Source organism: Agelaius tricolor, unplaced genomic scaffold, assembly GCF_023055355.1.
Source record: "Agelaius tricolor isolate 1412-34295 unplaced genomic scaffold, bAgeTri1.0.p SCAF_22, whole genome shotgun sequence".
In the NCBI taxonomy this organism is placed as follows: domain Eukaryota; kingdom Metazoa; phylum Chordata; class Aves; order Passeriformes; family Icteridae; genus Agelaius; species Agelaius tricolor.
The window spans coordinates 2579122-2596895 of record NW_027269282.1 but is presented as its reverse complement, the minus strand read 5'-3'; the positions used below and the strand labels follow the sequence as shown (position 1 = coordinate 2596895).

Below are 17774 nucleotides of genomic sequence, written 5' to 3'. Positions count from 1 at the left end.
ATGTCCTGGATGGTCATCAGCCTGCCCATCAAAGTAGTTTGTAGGTCACCTTCTTCCCCTCAGAAATATTTGGGAAGGAGCTGCAGGATGTGATGAGTTGTTGAGTTTCCTGTGGCTTCCTTTCCCCAGCACCCTTTCCTTGAATCACCGAAGCACATCTCACATCAGTGCACACACAGTGTGAACCCTTCACCTGGCCACCATGGTGTGCATGTGTGGCCAGCAGGCTGGGCAACACTTGTGTTTTTGTTTTATGACTGAGAACATGCCTAGTTAAGGACAAACTGTTCCTGGTGCTGCACTGCTCCTTGTGTTCCTGGAAGAGCATCTGCCAGAGGAGAGCAGGCATAAATGCTCACTGACAAGCTGGGCATGTACCCAGCTGCCTCTGAACCCATGGGTGCTGGTGCTCAGCCCACATGGCCCTGTGCCCACCCTTGGCTTAAAGCTCTGCTGCTGCCCTGACAGGGATGGGCACAACAGCTCTGGCTTTCAAGGCAGCACTGTGCTGCCTGTGGTGGGTAACAATGTACTGGGTGCCTCTTGCACCTGGTACTGCTGACCATGCTCTCACCATCAGGTCTTGCAAATGCCACCAGGCAGGGATATAGGCAGGAAAACTCCTGTGCAAGGACAGAGCTGGAAGAAGTCTCTGTCCTCCTGGATGCAAGCATCTGCCTCCATGTGCTCTTTCTCCCTCACAATTTGTAGCTGTTGTCTCATCTGCAAGTTTGGAGAAGTCACAGCCCTGACAGTATTTCTTGACAATGTGCCTGTGCCACTTAAAAGCTACTGAGATAAAAAAGACCAAAATAACCCCTACTGTTGTCAAAGACCTCCATTGATGCTTTTCATACTCTGCCAAGCATTACATGTGATTAGTTGGTATGATACACAGAACAGCATCTGGTCCACAAGGAATGAGTCCACAGCTGGATGATTTTTATCTGAGTGGAAATGCCAGGGCAGGGCTGGAGCGTGCAGAGCGTAACACGGAGCCCTGTAAATACCTGGAGTGCCCACCCAGCTCTGAGCAGCAGCCAAGGCCACCAGCCAGGCCCCTCTCATTTCCCAGGGTTTGCTTTTGTTCTCAATTTAATTAATGAAACTCCTCTGGCAGACTTGTACTTTATAAAAATAAGATTTCAGTCCTAGCCTCCCTTTGTAGGGTGCTGAGTCCTTTGGGACTGCTCTGGTTCTGAGTCCCCTGGGATTCTCCTCCTTGGAGGGCATGTACTTTATGAACTCAGATGTTACCCAGATTCCCCTTTTGCTTTTAAAGAGAGAAAGTTATCCATGCTGCATGTTGGGGTAGGGATCAGAAGGAGCTGGTGTGGGTCTGACTGTGCAGCTCAGGTGCCTGTGCTGTGTGGTTGTGCTAGTGATGGGAGGGCTTATTAAAACAGAGATTTGATACAATGAACTTTGTACCCCTGTCCAGAAATAAATCTACAGAGAGAAACCAATCTCTGAGCCACATTATAGTAGGCACCAGTAAAGACAGATTGTTGCAAACCTGGGTTTGTTCTCACATTGTATTCTAGTGTGTAAATCCTTTCCTCCCTGCATTGCAAGCCCAAATGGACAGCCAGTGCTTTTGGAATCTGCCCTTCCCATGCACTGACCACCTCTGCTGTCCCTATGTGCCACATGAGCATCCTGGGGAGATGCCAGCACAGCACCCAAGGCTGGGCCATGCCTGGGCTGAAGGGTCTGTGCTGGGGTGGGGTGTAAAGCTGGCAGCTGCCTCTGAGCTCTTTGAAACCTGTCCTGCTGGCTGCTTGTCACCTCCCTGGAGGCTGCAGCAAGGTCTCTCTTACACATCACCTCTGCCTGCTTAGGTGGTGGGATTTGTTGTCTGAACTCCTTCCTAAATCCCCCCAAAGATGAGATGCACATGTGTTTGGAACCAGATACGCAGGCAAAACATCTTGGGGCTTGGAGGTGGGGAGGGAGGAAGAAAAGAAGACAAAGGAGTCTCCTCCCAGCATGGAGTTAAAACCTGTGGTTGTGTTGTGCTTGGCACGGATTCCCCATTGTACTGCGCTGGGCGGTCGCTCTCCTCTGGCAGATGCTCTCCCCAGAGCTATGAGAAGTGTCCTACAGAGATGAGTAGATACCATTTCAGATGGAGTTTGTGAAGTGAAATGTGCCATTGTGTTTGGAGCTATTGTTTCTGTTTTCAATATTGAAGTTACTCATGGTTTCCAGGGGACAATATATCAAGCAAAGCTAACAGGCTGTAGAGGAGATGTAGATTATGAAAACAGAGGGATTAAGTTTCATACATTTGGAGCTAAAGTCTCATTTCTCTCTTAGCAGTGGGAGCAGGGAAGCACTCTTGTGGACTCATAAATGTACCAATTTAAATGAGGGTGTGTTTTTATCAGGGTTTAGTTAAAACTGTGGTCAGCGCTGTGTGAGCAACTCAGAAGACTCTCTAAGGGTGGGTGCTGTGGGTGCAAGTTCCATGACCATCCAGTGTATAAATTTTCAGAGAATTTCTGTGCTGGCTTTGCACTAGTTGAAACAAAATCATTTGCAAAGATGGGGTCTGGCTGTCTGGGTAGTCACCACATAAAACACCCATGAAAATCCACTGTTCTCTCTTTTTGAGAGAGGAGTAAGGGAGGATAGAAGAGGACATTGCATGACCAATGTGGTTCTTCTCCAGCTCCTGACATCCCTTTTGGGGACTGCCTGAACCCAGGAGTCACACTGGCAAACAAGGGGACCCAATAATGAGGGGCCAGCCCCCGTTCCCACAAGATGCCATCCTAAATCTGTCATGTTGCAGAGCAGAGCAGGAGTTTGGTTCCCTGGATGATCTGACAGCAGAGGTTGTCTGTCATTGTCATGCTGACAATATTTGGTGTGTGTCCTAACAGTAAGGATGCAGTTGGTACCAGCACTCTGCTAATGGCCTTTGTGCTGCTTTTGGGATACCTTCTCAAGCACCCTGCTTGCAGCTGCAATGCAGTGTTTGGTGCTGCTGCCAGGGCTTTTTTTAAAGACCCAAAGGTTTTTCAAAACCTTGCAGCCTCCTACCAGTCTGTCCAGCTTTTGTGCTGGGCTAAGGTGAGTTGAGCTGCTCCTACTTGATCAAATTTAGGGCAGGCACTCTCAGTTTTTGCATTTTGACGTCTTTAGAGTGGCTTGGTAAAGTTAGTGAACTGATTGATAAACCCTAAAGTCTTAGTGGGGCTACCATGTATTTCAGTCATTGGCTTGAAAGGGTTGAAATTTAAAGAAGGATGCAGAGTAAATACTTTTTAAAATGCCCAAGTGATGTAGGAAGCAGTGATTAATGGAAGTGACCTTGGTGCTTTGCTCCCTTTCAATGAAGCTCTTAGATTTGCCATTGTGTTTAAAACTGGAACCTCTGCTCTGACAGTGCTGTCAGATGCAGTTCTGCTGTCTGAAGGCCAGAGCTGGGTGTCCAAGGGCACTATTGCTGCAGTGTCTCTCACTGGGACACGCTGGTCTCTTGCTGCTTATGTGCAATCTGAAAGAACCCTTAAAGCCTGTGGGTTTTGTAAGGATAAAAAATTGAGGATGTAAGGAAAGGTGCTCTTCTTTTGAAGTTAGCTCTTCTTCCAGACAGGAATTTTACTGTGACCTGCAGTGAGCTTTTTAGAACATGCCTGCAGCCTGAGCACCTGGGCTGGCTCTGGATGTGCCAGCTCCGGAAAAAATTCCAACAAATTTCTTGCATCCCATCATGAAATTATGAGCCTTCCCCAGAAGCTAATTGACCTGATGGGGCAGGGCATCAGCATGGCTCTCACAGTTCTGCATGACCCTGTGGTGCCACATAACTGCAGCATTCATCTCTCTAAAACAGGCATTGTGGTATGGCCTTACTTCCCAGGGATGCTGTTGGGACAAATCCTCTGTAGATACCAGAGTAACAGGGGACGTGTAATCACCATGGATAGATGGAAAAGTATGAAGTAGCCTTTGTCCAAGCATCTTCCAGTGTGGTTAAGTTGGATGAGGCCAGTTTAATTTAGCACAGGGGAAAGAAAATGCTTCTGGCAGGAGACTTCAATAGCTGCTCTGTGAAAGGACAGTGTGGGCTTTCTGAGAAGCTCTTCAGAGATGCACCAAGTGCCTCTGCCATCCCCAACCAGCACCTCAGAATGTTTTGCAGGCTGTGTTACCCACAAAGCCAGGCTAGTTCTGTGGAGCCTTTAGAGAAAGCTGCATTTCTTTATGAAAAGTACCAAATGTCTCAGCTGGGAAACAGCATTCCCTCTTTTGATGGATCATGTTGGGGAAAGACCCCCAGTCTCTGCTCCCTGCCTTCTCCTCCCTTGGCTGTTTTATTTGGATACTGAGAGGTTTGTAAGATTTCCAAGATTTCTTGTGGAAATTTTCAGACCTGAGAAAGGCATTTTCCCTTTGAGGATTACAGCATGCTGTAAATGTCTGTTCTCTTTATTTTATATGCATTTTCCTGCTTTTGTTTGACTTTCTCACGGATTGCACTATATTTAATTCAGAACATATCCTATAATGCTGTAATTGTTAGGCATGTCAGCTGGTTATCCGGATGACTTTTTGCTGTATCTTTTTTTTTTCCTTTAAAAATAAAAGGAAAGCAGTTGCTGCTGCTTCTCAGGGATTGAATTATTGCACTTCTCTTGCATGCTGTGGCATCATGTTACACCACAAGGGAGCCAGTGTCACTGGCTGCCTGATAAAGTTATTCCTGCTGCATTGAGGAACCCGTTACTGCTTTAGGAAGAGATGGAGTTCCACCTCCTTCTGCTGTGTCAGGTGTCAGTTCTGTCAGTGGCTAACAGATGAGCTCCCCTAGGCTCAGTCTGTTCCATGTCCTCACCCAAAGATCTTTTGCAAACTTTTCCTGGTTGTTCTTATGCTCAGGAACAGCTCTGCTCTGGCCAGTTCTGAAGGGGTGGGAGTTAAGCAGGCCTCCTGCTGTCTTGTGTCTGTGACAGTGAACTGGTTTGTTGTTCCTGTGAGACAGTGAAGCAGAGGAGAAATAAAAAGAAGCTCAGAGAAATCTAGAGAAAGTTGTCTAACAGCTGTTTGCTGTGGAGGGATCTGCCCCAGCAGCAGAGGTTGCATTCCCTGCTGTGTATCTCTTTCTGTCATTGATCTCAGCTGGTATGGTCCTGAGCTGGAGTCAATGAGGTCCTCCCACTTACATCATGGGTGCTCCACTGACTCACCTTAGCAGAGCACCTATTCTAAAACCAAACAATTGAAGAAATGGTCTTCTCTAGGCCAGTATGTAGAAGGTGAATCTGTGGAGGTAGTCTCTTGTGGTCCCCACTCTCTTGCTTGTTTTCACCTGCTGCCTAGCAGCATGAGATCTGTTCTCTGGAAATGGGGGCCAACCATCTTTCCTAAGAGAAAGGCCCCTTTGGATCCTTGATTAACCAGGATTTGGAGTATGCTATGGATGGACAAGCCCACAAATGAGAGGATAATTATATCTGAAAACCACCAATAATATTTCTTCCATTTGCTTCTGTCCTGCTGGGTTTAGATGAGTGTAGTTCCTCTGAATTCAGTCTTTGTCTCCTGCTCTGCAGCTTAAGGTTCAGAGCCTTTGATGGCTCTTGATTACATCTCACACCACCTACCTGAGATCTGTGTCACATTTTGCAGGTGCAAAACCAGAGACAGAAACAGAGAGGTTTATCCACTGGAAAACTCTGGCAGATGACAGAATTCAAACCCATCCTGGCCATTCCCTTTCTTGCAGATCACATGGTTTATAATTCAAAATATAGCTGATGATGCTGAAACTATCAATCCCCTCAGCAAGCAGCACAGCTGGTTTCCAGCTTCAAAATGAAAGGAAATTACTGCAGCTCCTCAGGGGTTTAATTAATAGCTCCTATTCTGGTATCTTACCTTTCCTTCTCATCTAAACTTGTGTTATCTGCATCAGAGACTTTCAGTTTTTTCTGATTTGCAGATGCCCTTAACCCCTCTTACTGAGGTGTGAGTTCCATCATCACTAGTTTCAGATCCCTGGCAGAATCTTTGCTTTTCTTCCAGTTTCTTTGGCAGACTCTCTCAGAAGTGCACACAACCCTATACAAGCACAAATGCCTCCTCTCCTCTTCCTTGTCTCCCAGTTGGCTGTAGCCCTTCTTCCCTCCTTGGGACTCGGAGGTCAGATCAGCCTTGTGAGAAGGGATGTCCCTGATGCCTGACTGTCCTCTAATACTTTAGCTTTCAAGTCCATCAGTGTCTAAATTAAGGTTATTGTCAGGTTACCTCATTTTTAATGAAAAATGTGTTTTCTGATGAGCACTTGGAAAAAGGGAAGCTGATGTGCCTCTTATAAATAAATGTCCCCTTAACTGCAGTGCTGACCTCCTGCAGAGTTTTGATTTTTATCTGTGCACATGGCAAACCTGCATCCACTTGAAAAGGAACCAGAAAGATTTCCACACTGAGTCCTCATTTGCTTATTTCAAGAGGAGAACTTAATTCTTCTAACCAGAGGAATTAAAACTGCTGCAAGGAAGGAAGGTGAGGAACCAACAGCCCATCTACAGTCTGTGGTATAAGGCATAGGTGGAGGTCAGGTAGCTGCCTCAGTGGATTAATTTTAGGGAGCCGGATTTGGACTCCAACTTCCAAAACCTCAAAACCAAACAAGGAACAAAGTTCCCACTGGCAAATGCCACAGGGTCAAGCCATTGAACAGTTTAAATGTTCGTGTCCCCTACACTGGTTGGCTTGTAGCAGAGTTGCCTCTTAGTCTTGGGTGCTGTAAGTCCTTATGTGTGCAGCAGAAATAAATGTTGTTTCATGAAAATTTAACCAAGATAGGTAAAATGTAGTAAGTAAATGATCAGGAAGCTGCTTGGCTTCTCATCCTCAGAGATGCTACCTGTAGCATCTTGTAGGGTGCTTGTTTTTCTTTGTTAAGGTTTTTAACCAGGCATTACCATTGCAAGGAAGACAGGGGTGGAATCTTATTTTCACAGCCAAGTTCATGTGAAATAACCAAAGATGCTGTTATGTAGCAAACCCAAATGGTTCTTGTGTGCAGGAGAGGCTCTTTCTTCATTATATGTTTGCATTTTAACTAAAGATGGCCTGAAGCAAGAGACATGAGAAGGAAGATGCCTGGGGAAGTGGCTGAGTTGACACTTTGAAATTTCCTATTTTATTCTTACAAGTCAAGTGATTTCATGCTTTTGTACAAACAGAAAGGAGTGGAGCAGGCCAGTGCTCTTGAGTCTGCTCTCTTTTTAATGAGCAGCAACTCACATGAGTAATTCCATTGATTTTTAATGAGATTAATTGATGATCATTTGGTGACCTCTGCAAGAAAGTCATAATCTGGACCACAGGGTTTTATAGCAGGTCTTCTAAAGGAGTTTTAGTCAGAAGCAAGAAGGAAGGTGCTTGGAACAGGAGGCGGGACTGTGCAGGACTTCAGCAGGAAAGATGTCAGCAAACCCAGAGCACTCTGGAGAGGCAAAGACTGGAGAGGCAGTTTTGGTGGTGAGTTATTCATGCATCTGTTGTGCCACAAGTGAGAGTGGGGTGTGTTTGTTCAGCCTGACTCCAGACCTGCTGCCTGAATGGATGGAAAGCTCACTTCCTGGTTTCCATATACCCTCCCTGTTTGCAAAGGGATCCTCCACCCTGTGGTACAGGGACATGGTAATGTGTTTCTTTCTGCTCACTACACCAGTCATGAAATTGGAGGCTCCTCCTTGTTGTAAGCAGATGAACTGAGCTCCTCCAGTTTTGCCAAAATGCACTGCTCAGCTGTGTTTTCCTGTCTGTTCAAAGCCAGCTACATCCCTAATCCAGTTCTTTGGGACTCTGTATCTTCCCTTCTTTGCCTTCATACTGAGATGATTTTACTCCAGGCGACAGAATTGCTTTCTGATTTAGCAAACTTTGTCCCTAAGTTAACTGTCACACATCAAAGATGTGAGCAACAACTTGTGGAGACTGCCCATGTCTGAGCAGAATAACCTGGGGCATTAATTGAAGGATTTCTTCCATCAATCATATGTGTATTTGCAGTTATAACAAGAATAACTTCCTTTAATGGAAAAACATTTGTCACAGACAAAAGAGGTTTTGACTTTCAGATGCTCTGCAGACATCTAGTTAAGAGAACTGAAAATCTGTTTATTGGTCTTTGTCTGTTAATCATGTGAGGGAAGGGCTGTGCCTACCAAGAGGAGTTTTGGTAGTTCAGCCCTTAACTTTTTAAATTCCCAGCTACTCCCTTTGTCTCCTCTTACCATAGCTGGGCTGAGTGGGGATGTGAGGCATTGGCTCGGGACGCTCCATCGTCTTTGGAAGATTTGGGATGTTTAATTCGAGTCCACTGATGCTTTTTTTCTCCTGTATACATCTTGTCCTCATCTTCCACTTTGCATCTCTCTCTGTGGGTGGGAGGACACAGAATCCTGCTTTTCTAGGACTTTAGCTCTAACTTGCACTGGCTTTGAATGGCAGAACTGGGTGCAGAAAAGTGCTGAGGAAGGCTCCCTGCTTCTGCTGCACTTTATTTGACTTTAACATCCTGAAGGTTCTATGGCTTCTGGAGTGCCCCTGCCTCCCCCAGCTCCCCCAGACCTTCCCAGTGGAGGCAAGAGCTGGGGTGGAAAGTGTAGTCTAGGAAAGTTTAGCCAAACTCTTCCAGCTTCAGTTTATTGTATCTATTTTGCTGATATCCACCCTTTAGATAAATAGCACTAAGTTATACACATTGTGGCTCTCTTGATGTGGTTAAAAAGTCTTGTATTAGCCAAGCTAATCTAACTCCAAGAATAACCCTGGGAATTTGACTGTATCAGTTCCAGCTTCAATCAGTCACCACGTAGTCAAGTGAGAATTGCCTTCCTGGCTAAAAGTGTAGCAGCAGTGAAACTTGAAGTCAGTAGGTGGGGATTCCCTCCCCTTCTTTTTTTTCCCCTCTTCTTTGAAAGAAGCTCCTGCCCATGCCTGACCTCAGACATCCAGAGTTCTACCTACAAGAAAACAAAATTTCCCATTTTCAATAAAAAATCTGTCTCTGTAGGCAGAAAAGCGAGTTAGCTAACAATCCGCAAAGCCATGGTCTATTTATTTACCAGGCTGACTCCCTGATGGGGAAACATGTGGGATCTTTTAAGTCCTTCTTCTGCACAGATGTTGCTTCTACTGCCGAGTTTCCTCTTGATCTTTGGTTTGCTGTGCCATATGGTGAAAGCGCTGGAGATGTTGTGTGCGGTGGAAGACGAGAAGGATTCTGTGTGCTTAAAACAAAACCAGTAAAAAATAATAAAAAAAAAAATTCTGACTGTTTTTCCCCAAGTTAGCAAAAAAATATTTTTAAAAGGAAATCTGTTGAGCTAGCAAAACCCTTTTAACTTGTACAGCCTCCCTGTTGGGCACGTAGCACTGATGAGATTAAATGCTGATTGACGAGGGTCCCCTCCCTTCCCCCAGCTCTTGCTGCCACTTTGCCTATTAGTGTTGAGCTGTAGATCCTGTTGAGGTGAGGAGATAAGGGTTCTGCAAGGGCAAGTAACACCACTGCTTGCTTTTCCTTCCTTGCCTTCCTCAGAGATCACAGGAGATGTGGACTGTGAGTTGAAAGATGTCTCTCCTGGTCTGTTGGAAAGGAGCCCTGGTGCTGGCAGGAGCTTTGGAGTTCCCCCTGCCCGAGGGAGCCAGGGCTTCTGAGTAGGGAGGGGACATTGGGCAGCATAGATACATCATGCATAGGAAATACAGGGAGAAATGAGACAGAATGTGAAGATTTGGGTCTCTGTCTTGGTAGCACCACTGCTGAATGAGAGCAAAAGATTGCAGAGGGTGAATGGGAGAGATGAGAGGCTCCGGCATTTCTCAGGGCTGGAGTTGGTCTTCTTTGGGCAAGTCCATGAAGGTGTCACTAGAGCAGGTGCATCTTTCTTGAGGCCTTTCAGCTGCTCTTCAGCCTCAGTGGCACTGGTCCATCAGGTCTCATCATACAGCTCCTTTAGGAATGTCAGATCAGCATGCAGCTTTCCTAGGCTAGGAAACCATGTGCTAAAGGCTACTGGGCTGGGAGCACACCCACCTTGAGCTGTGCTTTCAGTCCATTCATGGGGCTGGTGTTCTGTGGGATGCTTGGCTCTCTGAGGCCTCCTTGCCTGCTGTCCTCCATATAGGGACTGCAATGGAAGATATTCCCCAAAACCCCATCTCTGTGTCCCTGGGAGAACAGGAGCTCTTTCATACTGGACCAGGGCAGTGGGTCTTTCTGGCACTGCCATAAAAGCAGAGCAGATGTTCTATTAGATATGCTTTAATCTGGTTGTTTGAACAGCATTTTTAGCCAGGAGAGTGGTCTGTCAGATGGACAGGTAAAACCTGTTGCTATACCAGCACAGGCAGACAGTGTATTAGAGACAAGGCGTGTGTGTAGCAAAAACTGGGAGCCTAATTTTAGAATGACAGCAAGGCCAGGCTCAGCTGTCTGCCTGGGCCCTATCCCAGCTCCTTTGTGCTGCCAGAAACTTGCCCTCCCTTTCTTGGAGTGAACTGCATCATACCTTTTTAAGTACAGGCTCCCCTCCAACAAGACAAAGTAATTCCTGCAGTTGCTTTTGTCTTAAACCACACACAAACCAAGAGGTCCCTTGGTCCCTATGCAAATGGTCCATGTTTCCCCCTAAGATGTTTGTTGTGCTTCCTTTGCAGATGCAGCTTCTGGACAAGTTCCCTATTGAAGGAGGCCAGAAGGATCCCAAGCAAAGAATCATTCCTTTTCTACCAGGTAATGCTGTGGGGAAAGCCCTAAAAAAGATGGCTGAGAGCAGCTGGAGACCACAGTTCCCTGGCTACTGTCTCTGCTACTTTTTGTGACCATTCTTATAAATGCCTTTTCCCTGGGAGCTCATACACCCAGCCTTGTGATACCAGACCTGCACCTCCTCCTAAAATAGCTGGCATGGTGTTTAGGGCTCTCAAGGGGTTTTTCATCAGCTGTTCAGATTCAGGTTGGCTCATGCCCTGTTACAAAAAGGGATTTGATGGTTTCTGAGGGGCTGTGTCTTTGGGGTGCAGCCAGGCAGCCTGAGCTCCAGCCACCATTTGGGAGACCACTGGGGACCAGAGTCAATCTCTGTCATTTCTGGATGCTGTAGCTCTGCAGACACTGTTACTGTACAATAAGGAATGAATAGCTGGAGTTGCCCCTGTAATAGAAAGGAAACTGAAGGAAGGTTAAAAGCAAATAGGGATTTCTGCAGTGCTGAGCCACTGTCCCTCTGACACCTTTTGTAGAGTGTGTGAACATGATGGATATGCTGTCCTGAGGGTAACAGCACACCCTTCTCCATAGCTTCTTCCAGCAGCAGCTGCAGGGATGGCATGGGGGAGATGAGCCAGACCACAGCATGCTCGTGGCAGTGCAGGCTCTGGCCAGCTCCCTGTTGTCTGGCTGCATCGTTCTGGCTGCTGGCTCTAAGCTTGGCTCACTGCACTGCCTGCCAGGATAAGTGAGGTACTTTCAGCCTGTTAAAAGGTCTCTTCTGTCTCTCTCTATAAAAAGGAGATCCCAGCTCTTCCCTTAAGGTCTGTGAAGAGAAGCTGGGATGGGAGAGCTTCGTCCTCACCAGGAGCATGCTGCAGTCCCAACGCTCTTTGCAGGCAAAGCAGCTGTTCCAGATGTGTGGTGAGCACAGCTCCAAGGTTATTGGGGAATAGGGAATTAAAAACCAGCAGCACAAATACATGACACCAGCATCAGAGCCACAGCAGGGCAGCAAGGCTGCTTGGCAGTGTCTTGGCAGCCTCCATAGCCCTTGTGGAAGGCAGTTCCAGGCTTGGGATTTGCTCTCTGCAGTGTTCTGTGCTGCTTAGACTCTGTAGCCAGAGGAAGGTGGTGTTGCCATCCATTTCCTATCTGGGATGAGGAAAAGTCTGAGAGTGGGCTTTCTTTGTAGCTGTACCACCAACAAACTCATAGCCAAATCACCTTATGAAACCTCTTTGTGATAAGAATGGATACTGCTGGCCTGCTTTTCTTACTGGAAAGCATTCTGAGGTCCTTGAAAGATCTGTACAGGAATGCAGATGGTTTCACATGAGGTGCTGTAGGAAAATCCTGTCTGCAGGTAGCATTTGTTCCTCCTGTATTGACTGTCACTGGCCTGTTTTATTTTCTCCTAGAAAAATGTTGGCTGACTGGAGGTGGCTGCTCCTCAGCCTTTGTGCAGATCTCAGATTGGATGTCCTGATATATGTGTGCGTGATATTTGCAGAGGGTGAGATAAACCCCATATGCCCATTACAACACTTCCTACCCTTCCCACCCTCCAGGAACATGAGGGAGATGGTAGTGCCACATGTCCTTGAGGGGAAGAGTTATATCTGGAAAACATTTGGGTTGACTTAGTGTCCCAAAGAGAGAAGCTGCCAGAACAGAATAGACCTCAGCTGTATTTAATTTAAAATTTCTGTGATATATGTTCTACTTTTGATATTGAATCTCTGCCTCTTTCTTGTTGAACTGCTGAACAGCCCTTGTTGCTCTACCCAGGAACAAGGTGACTCAGCTAAATGTCAAACAATGTCAAACTCTGTTAAATAAACTGGCTGCCAAAATTAGAATACGCATGGCATTTCTGCAGCTGGAGCCGTGCATTACGGAAACGAATATCTAGCTATAAACTCCCTTAATTAAAAAATGGCAAGGCAGATGTTTGTACTTAAATCCTGCTTTATGAAGATGTTATGGTCCTGCTTGCTTATTGTGGGCCTGATCCAGCCAAGCTGGAGTGGCTCTGCATGCTGTGTTCCGAGTGCCCAGGGTTTGCTGTGCCACTTGCAGGGTCGGACAAACCCCCATCAGCTCTGGCTTAGGAAGTTGGCATATTCCATCCTGGAACTCCTGTTTGTTGGTGCTCTCCTGAAATAAAAAATAGTGCTTGACTGTGCTGGAAACCTTTTACCTGTAAAACCAAGGAAAATGTAATGGGGTTCAGAGCCTTGCCCCCAAGGAGTGACCATATAGGGTTCAGCAGCAGGAAAGTGCAATTCTTCTTTCCTCCAGTCTTCATCTTATTTTCATCAATTTCTTTCTTCAAATATATTTACCCTCACTTCTCCTTTACACAAATAAGGACTTTCAGTGCCATGAATAGGTGCAAGGAAATTATAAACAGTGCCAGGTAGTCCTGTAGAAAATGTCCTGTGGACAATTTTGTAGTTTCATTTTACTTTTTAAGAGTGACTTCCTTGTCTTCAATTTTTTTGTGATTTTTTTAAACCATATTGAGAGGGCAAAAATGATATTTTTGTCTCCTTTCCTCCTTTTATCTTCTTCCCATGAGTTTTTCCATTCTTCTCTCTGATTTCCTTTTTTAATGATGGAAAATCCTGCATTGGGAGAGACTGTACAGAAGAAAACTGCATTAGAAACTCTGCGGATTGGCCAGAGAGCATTTTTATAGCTGGTGGTAGGAATTTTTTTCCTTGGAGGGAGACTGTGGAAGAGTCAGAATAAAATTTGCTGCAAAAATCCCTCTCTAGAGCAAAGTCAGTTTGTTGCTCTAAGGAGACATGGGTGGAAAGTGCTGTTTGCATGGACCACTGTGGCTGTTGGTTGAGCCCATGTGCAATACACTGATTTCTCCATCAACTCTCCTGTTGCATATCTGAAGAACGATCTTTGGAGTGTGAATGAGCAGTTTTTCTCCCTCCCTGTCAGGTACTTTTACATCTGCATCAGCAGAGAAAAGGGGATATGGATTTGGGCTCCCTTTTCCAGGGATCTTGAGGTAATTAATGAAGGAATTTCAGCTGGAAGGAGAAGACTCGTCTGCTGAGCTTCTGGAGACCACAGTGGCAAATGAAATGGCAGAGACAGGGCTATGCAACTCTGGGATTTACAGTTTTGCAGTGGTTGACCCAAGACTCCAGGGCTTGCATTGTTTTTCATTTCTCTTGGCACTAAGTGGGAGAGCCATCTGGAGACAAAGCTGGAAGGATGTCAGCTCTTCTTGCTCCACTGTGTTTTCCAAAGTGCAGCCCTGGGGAAAACACTCTGCATGGCATGAAATCATTGTGCCATGCTGGCTGCAGATCCCTGCCTTGAAGAGAGGCTTGGGTTTGCCATGGCATGGAGGGCTGGCCATTAATGATGGGAATCCCTTGCACTTCCCACATAGATTCCAGCTTGATCCCTGCTGGTTTCAAACCACTTTTGACCCCCACTGAAGAATCAGGAAGTTTTTGCATAGAATGTGCCAGAAGGGGAAAATCCTCAATGAGAGTCTGCTTTGCAACTTCCATGCTGCCTGGAGAGGGAGACAGTCCTGTTCGAGGAGACTGCTTAGTGTGCCTGGTTCTCCTAACTCTTGGGAAGCTGAGTCCTGTCCCAGAGGAGCAGGATGATCAGTGCAGGCTGCCCTACCAGCTTGGTCAGGCAGCTGGAGGAACAAGGCTCCAGTCCCTGGAGCTTCTACCAGAGAGGCACCTTCTCTCTTCCTTTTTTTCCCACTTTTTTCCTCCTCCCTTGACTAGGGCAAGGAGAAAATTGTCTATTTTGGGCTGCATGCTGCCAGTGTAGCTTGGTGGCCGTGTCCCAGGGCACTGGGAGAGATGCCAGCATGGGGGATGAGATGTCACCCAGCTGCTGTCACCTCGCTGTGCCCTGCTGACCTGCTTTACCGCTGAGAAGAGAAATGCTCTGGTACCATCTCAGAGGGGTCTCTGGGACTTCCTCCTTCATGGCTAGTGGGAGCACACCGTGTGCCTGCTGGGGCGCTTTATGGACAGGCAGCAACTCAGGGCAGCAGAGATCCCTCCCTGCTGGTAGTGCGGGTTCAGCCCTGTTTTCTGCTCCTGCCAGGAGCAGTGGGTGGGAGTGGGCTGAACTGACACCTGCCCGGAGGCTTTGCCTGGCAGCCTCATCGCTGGGCAAGGCTCCCCAGAGGAGCGCCGGTGTCTCGCAGCCGGGTTTGCTGGAGGCTGTTCCTGCAGCACAGGGGAGTCGGAGGAGCGAGGGCAGAGCCGTGTGTGAGTCAGGAGGCTGCGGGCAGGGAGAGGTTGCTGGCGGAGGGCGCGGGCGGCCGTGGCAGCACCGCCCAGATACCTGGGGTGCCGCCGGGAGCCTCCCCTTGGCACCGTGCGGGAGCATGGGGAACGACCTCTCGCCAATGCCGGCTGGGACCTTCCTCACCTCCGCTCCTGCCACTCCCGGGCTGCAGTGGGGAAGGAGATCTGCCGATGAACTGCATCCCAGGTGCTCTGTCTGCTGCTTGGTTTCGGTCTGAGGTGTTGGGTTTGGATTTTTCCCCTCCCCTTTCCAGTGCTGTCTTTTGGTAGGACGCAGCTGCGGAAAAGGGCTTCGGTAGGTTTGCAACAGCAGAATTTTGTCCACGGTGATGAGAGCAGGGTTGGTTTGTTTGGTTTTTTTCCTCTCACCTGTGTATATTCCAACTTTTTGCCCTTTGTTTTGCTCCGGGCTGGAGGAGAAGCAGGGTTTTGTTGAGAGATCGTGTGCTGGAGCAGAGATGATGGGCTCGTCCTCACACAGCACCACAGGGACCCTTGGATCCAGCCATTCATGTTCTGCCTGTGTAAATCGGGACCAGCATCAGTGAAATTAGGATTTGGCCATGTGTGATTTTGTCCAGGGTGCCGCATTTCAGCAGGGTACAGTGCATGGAAAGTGCTTTCAACATTTATTCTGCCCACCTTGGGAGGCAGTGGGATGATACTGTAAGGTACACACTGGCCAAGGAGGAGCCTTTGAACTTTTAGAGGTATTTTTATTGCAGGCCATTTTCTCCCTTGGACAGCTGGTTGGTAGCAGATCATTTAAAAGGAAATGCATTCGCTGTCCTAATTCTTAGCTGTATTTTATGTGCAAATTTCAGATTTGTTTTTAATTTTTGATTATTCTGTCCTTCATCAGTCTGACCAAGGGCAGCAAGTTATTAAGAAGCGATTTAAACTTTTTTTTTAGTAATTTTGAATTCCTCAGAATTTTATCTCTGACCTACTCAGAAATGAACACTGTTGCAGCAGTTCAAAACGAGTCAAAAAGTAGCATAAAGATTAAAAAACCCAAGAAAGATCAAATAAAATTCTCTTTATCAGTGCACATCTTATGTTTTAGATTAAAATATGAATTAAGTTATTTGAAACAGTGTTCCTTTAATATGCAGGGGTAGTCCTACAGGCGTGATAGGCATACACACACATACCCAACAGAGTCTCAGATGTCTGGTTTGCTGAGCCTTACCTGTGTAACATCAATAACTGAGATATTCTGCTGTGCTTCTCTGAATACGAGGCAACAAACTCCCAGAAGAAAGGGGCTCTGCCCCCATCCCCTTCCACCACCTGCAATAAGGCAGCATTGCAGTCCCCTGTCCCCATTTCTGAGGCAAGGTGACCATGGCACTGTGGCATGAGATGCCGTGGGCTTGAAGAGCTATGGAAATCTTGTAGGGGGCCATTCCATAATGCAGTGCAATTTCATTTTAATACACGTATTTTACATTTTCCTGCCTGTTTTCTGAAAGGGGAGAGAGCTTCCAGGTTTAAAACCAACTTGGGTTTGAGCCTGGATATTGTGTTTGCAAGACAGCTAACAGGTCCTTGGCTTCTTTCCACTCCAGCTTATTTAGGACTTGGGTGATGCTGAGCTTCTGGTGAGCTGCCCTTCAGCAGCTCCTATTGTTTGAGTTCACAGTTTCTATTGTGTCTTTCTATTTTCTGCCTTGCTAGGAGAGCTATTGTGGAAAATCCATCTCCTGTCTCTCACAAGAGGAGAATGGATTTCCTGTCGGCTCTGGGCTTGAAGGGAGAGCAGGGGCTGCCGGGAGGAAGCGGCTGTTCCTCGGCCGGGCGGCCACAGGATTGATGGGTTTGAGGGGAACAGGCCTATTCTTTTCTGTAGGATCTGTGGAGATATTTTTAGGGTTTAAGTGTTTTCTGGTTGAAAGACAAGTCGTCAAGTATGAGGTCATAGGAATGCCCTAAGGCTGCTGCCTATTGAAAAAGCTGTGGAAAAGGCAGAGCTGCCCACTGAGGAGGGAGCTGTAAGGAGTCTCCCAGACTGGAGTGCAGGGGGCTGCTGGCTTTGCATGCTGAGTCTGTTTCACAGGCTGGGCCTTCTGAAGGTCTTCAGGCATTAATAGGGCATGAATCAAGGGTCTGATTCCATTACAGAAGGAAGAAAAAGTGGAAAAAAATAATGCTGGTATCTGCCCAAGCACCAGGTCCTCTTCCCTCAGTCTCTTCTGAGTCCTTTCTCAGTGTACAGATCCAAAATCCACCAGCTGACAGCCGAAAGGAGGACTGGAATAGAAAAAAGCTACTGAACCTTTTTCTAGGGCTTGTATAAATCCACTCTTCTCACACAGGTTAAGAAGTTGTGTTTTGCTCAACCAAAAACTACCTCTGGGCACAAATCAGCATATGCAAATCATGATGTGCCTCTCATTAGACTACTTGAATCTCCTGATGAGGATTTTGTAATGATCAAGCCGCAGTTTCTAGGGAAAACAAAGAATGAAAAGGGATTTGAGTCTGGGTTTCCTTGAAGCCAGAGCTAATGGGGGTTATTTATTTTTATTTTGTAGCTCTGGATGCTAGATTGAAAGGCCAGGGAAGGTTTTCAGTATAGTCTAGCTGCCTGGACTCCTTGGGGAAATACACAGACCTTTTTACTCAGAAATTAGTTGGATTTTGATTCTTGTTTTAAAAGGCAATAAATAAACACGATTATAGACTTGAAAAGCAGTTTGACCTGCATTGGGCTCGTCGTT

General features: G+C 46.7%; 1 protein-coding gene across 4 annotated transcripts in view; it reads left to right on the top strand.

The window, feature by feature from the left end:
* Positions 1–17774, top strand: part of SH3PXD2A (SH3 and PX domains 2A) — a 245823-nt gene that overhangs the window by 58147 nt on the left and 169902 nt on the right. For all 4 annotated transcript variants that reach the window (XM_071446391.1, XM_071446390.1, XM_071446389.1 and 1 more), the window contains exon 3: positions 10690–10765. In XM_071446391.1, coding sequence (XP_071302492.1) covers positions 10690–10765 — 76 coding nt within the window. The remainder of the gene's footprint in view (positions 1–10689; positions 10766–17774) is intronic.